Source organism: Octopus bimaculoides, chromosome 21 (assembly GCF_001194135.2).
Source record: "Octopus bimaculoides isolate UCB-OBI-ISO-001 chromosome 21, ASM119413v2, whole genome shotgun sequence".
In the NCBI taxonomy this organism is placed as follows: domain Eukaryota; kingdom Metazoa; phylum Mollusca; class Cephalopoda; order Octopoda; family Octopodidae; genus Octopus; species Octopus bimaculoides.
In genome coordinates, this window is record NC_069001.1 from 4,383,723 (window position 1) to 4,386,222 (window position 2,500).

The 2,500-nt window shown below is 34.0% G+C and overlaps 1 protein-coding gene across 1 annotated transcript in view; it reads right to left on the reverse strand.

Annotated features, from left to right (window-relative positions):
- Nucleotides 1-2,500, reverse strand: part of LOC106872141 (short transient receptor potential channel 7) — a 216,872-nt gene that overhangs the window by 34,204 nt on the left and 180,168 nt on the right. Inside the window, exon 9 of the mRNA XM_052975290.1 lies at nucleotides 1,213-1,474. Coding sequence (XP_052831250.1) covers nucleotides 1,213-1,474 — 262 coding nt within the window. The remainder of the gene's footprint in view (nucleotides 1-1,212; nucleotides 1,475-2,500) is intronic.

Sequence of the window (2,500 nt, forward strand, 5' to 3'; positions counted from 1 at the left end):
TATATATATATATGGGGGCGTTTATGTATATATATATGGATCTGACAATTTTCAACACAAGTTCCGTCTATTCAATTTTTGTCTCGGCCCGGAGCTATGGTAGAAAAGAAACTTGGCTACTAAGATGTCACCTTGTCAGATCAACCTCGAAACAAGATGGCTGCGAAGTAGACTTCACAACACAGCCTTACCTCCCTTTCCTGCACCCTGTTCTATCACACACGCATACTGCCATTTATGGATATATTGAGCATAATGAAGACAGGTTTGTGTGAAAAGGCGAGACGCTAAACACATATAGATTAAATAAATCATTGCACTTTCTGTCGTGTGGGCGATTTTGATTGGTTGTTCAGTTTAACTTTACACACAAAGTAACAAAGGGAGAAAAATATTCGATGAAACAATAAGATTTACAACGCATTGAAAATTAAATATTTATTGAAAAAATTTATGAGATCAATGAAAGAAGAAAAAATTAAGTGGTAAATATTTAAACATACAAACAGAAGATTCAAAATAAAATGATATCATACAAGCGATTACATTAATTTATATTCAGACTATAACCGTCAGTTTTAGAGATGAAAAAATGCTATAATATTTTTGTCTACACTACGTTTAATTGGTCTGAAATATCGAGCTAACTGTATAACTTCTCGATAAGTAAATATGTACATAGCGTAGGGCAGGATTCGAACTAGGAATTTTATTTCAAACCTCAGAGTAGTAATGCTCTTTACCAGTCATCGTTAAAATTATTTAAATTACAATGCCACTGTGAGGGAAAGACCTAGACGTTTCGGAAAATATTCTTCTTCAAGAAAAATGTTTCAGTGTATCCTTTCCGAATGAGAAACATAAAGGGGTACTAGGATTTTCGCTGAAGACAAATTAAGTCTGAAACGCCGGATAGTTACTCCACAATAACATGCAAAGTTAAGTAATTTCATATCAATAAATACAGTTATTTAAGCATAAAAAACGTTTATTCCAATAAATATGATTTTTGTCGACATAACCAGCCATTAAGCTTCTTAGATTCTTTTGTGTTTAATACTTTAAATTTTTACCCAATATTCCACTAATTCATGTCCTATCCGGCACTGTATATTACATCCAGGAATAACAGTCTAATGAGTGAAAGAAGTAAAAGATTAAAAAAATACTGGAAAACAAAATAAAGGGGGTAAAAAAGCAATATTTACTGACCTAGTATCCAAAATACAATACATATTTGTACATGAGTAAGTAGTGTGTTTGCAGGTCGAAGAGTCTCTTTTAAGAGGCTATGGGCTCGTTCGTGATGGTGCAAGTGATTATGTTGAGGGGAGGTTAATTCCTCTGTGGAGCTGATGTGTACGGAATTTTCTGTGAGACGAAATGTTGCAGCTGCCAGTAATATCAAAAAGCATATATGAGACGCTGTGTGTGTGACAAATTTGATCACCGGACATCGCATCACCGCACTCGCCTGAGAAGATACGGAATAGAAGAGGAGACAAGAAAGAAAGAGAGAAGAGGGAAAGAGAAAGAGAAGGTGTTAGGAGATGATATTATTAATATGTATAAATTTAACGGTCTCTCTCTCTCTCTCTCTCTCTCTCTTTCTCTGTACTCACAATGACAAATGATTTTGCAAAATAAATTAGTTGCACCTGAAGAGAAGGTGTATGGTAAAATTACGTAACAATTTTAATTTTACATAACACAGATCCCATGCACTTAAGAAAATTTTGAAACATATGTAATACATAACTGCTACTCCCACTCCTTTCATGAAATAAAAAAAAAAAATTTTTTTAGAATGTTGGATCTCGAAACAAATAAGCTATACATAATAAGCTCGCAAATATTTGATTAAAAAATCTCTTTTGATTGTCCCATGAGTAGTTTTCGACTTTTCTATTCAGAAAGATTTTTTAAACCCAATATTCACACGCTATTATTTATAGTTTATCTGCTTCGAGATCCAACATTCCCTTCAAAAGAACTATACACACTCGCACACGCACACACACACACACACACACACACACACTAAGAGTTTCTAGACGAAGAGCTTTCAATGTCAAAATGATATATCACCAGAACTGAAAAATAAATTAAACAAGATAAAACAATGATAAACTAGAAGGCAAAGAACGTCAAAAGTGCGCGAATGAGTCAACAGCATTAACATAATAATAGCAATAATAATAATAATAATAACAACAACAACAACAACAACAACAACAATAATAATATACGACCACAAACCCGAAGGCATCATCGAAAATGATAATGCAAAGATCCTGTAAGATTTTATGATTCAGTGCGACCATGAGAGAGAAAATAGGAAGCCAGACATAGTCTTAATTGAGAAAGAAAGCCAACTATGCTGGATCATAGATATAGCATGCCCAGCTGACAACAAGGTATGCGATAAGGAAGAGAGAAAAGTCGATAGATATGACAGATTAGCTTGGGAGGTTAAGCAGTTGTGGTCGATGAAAAACGT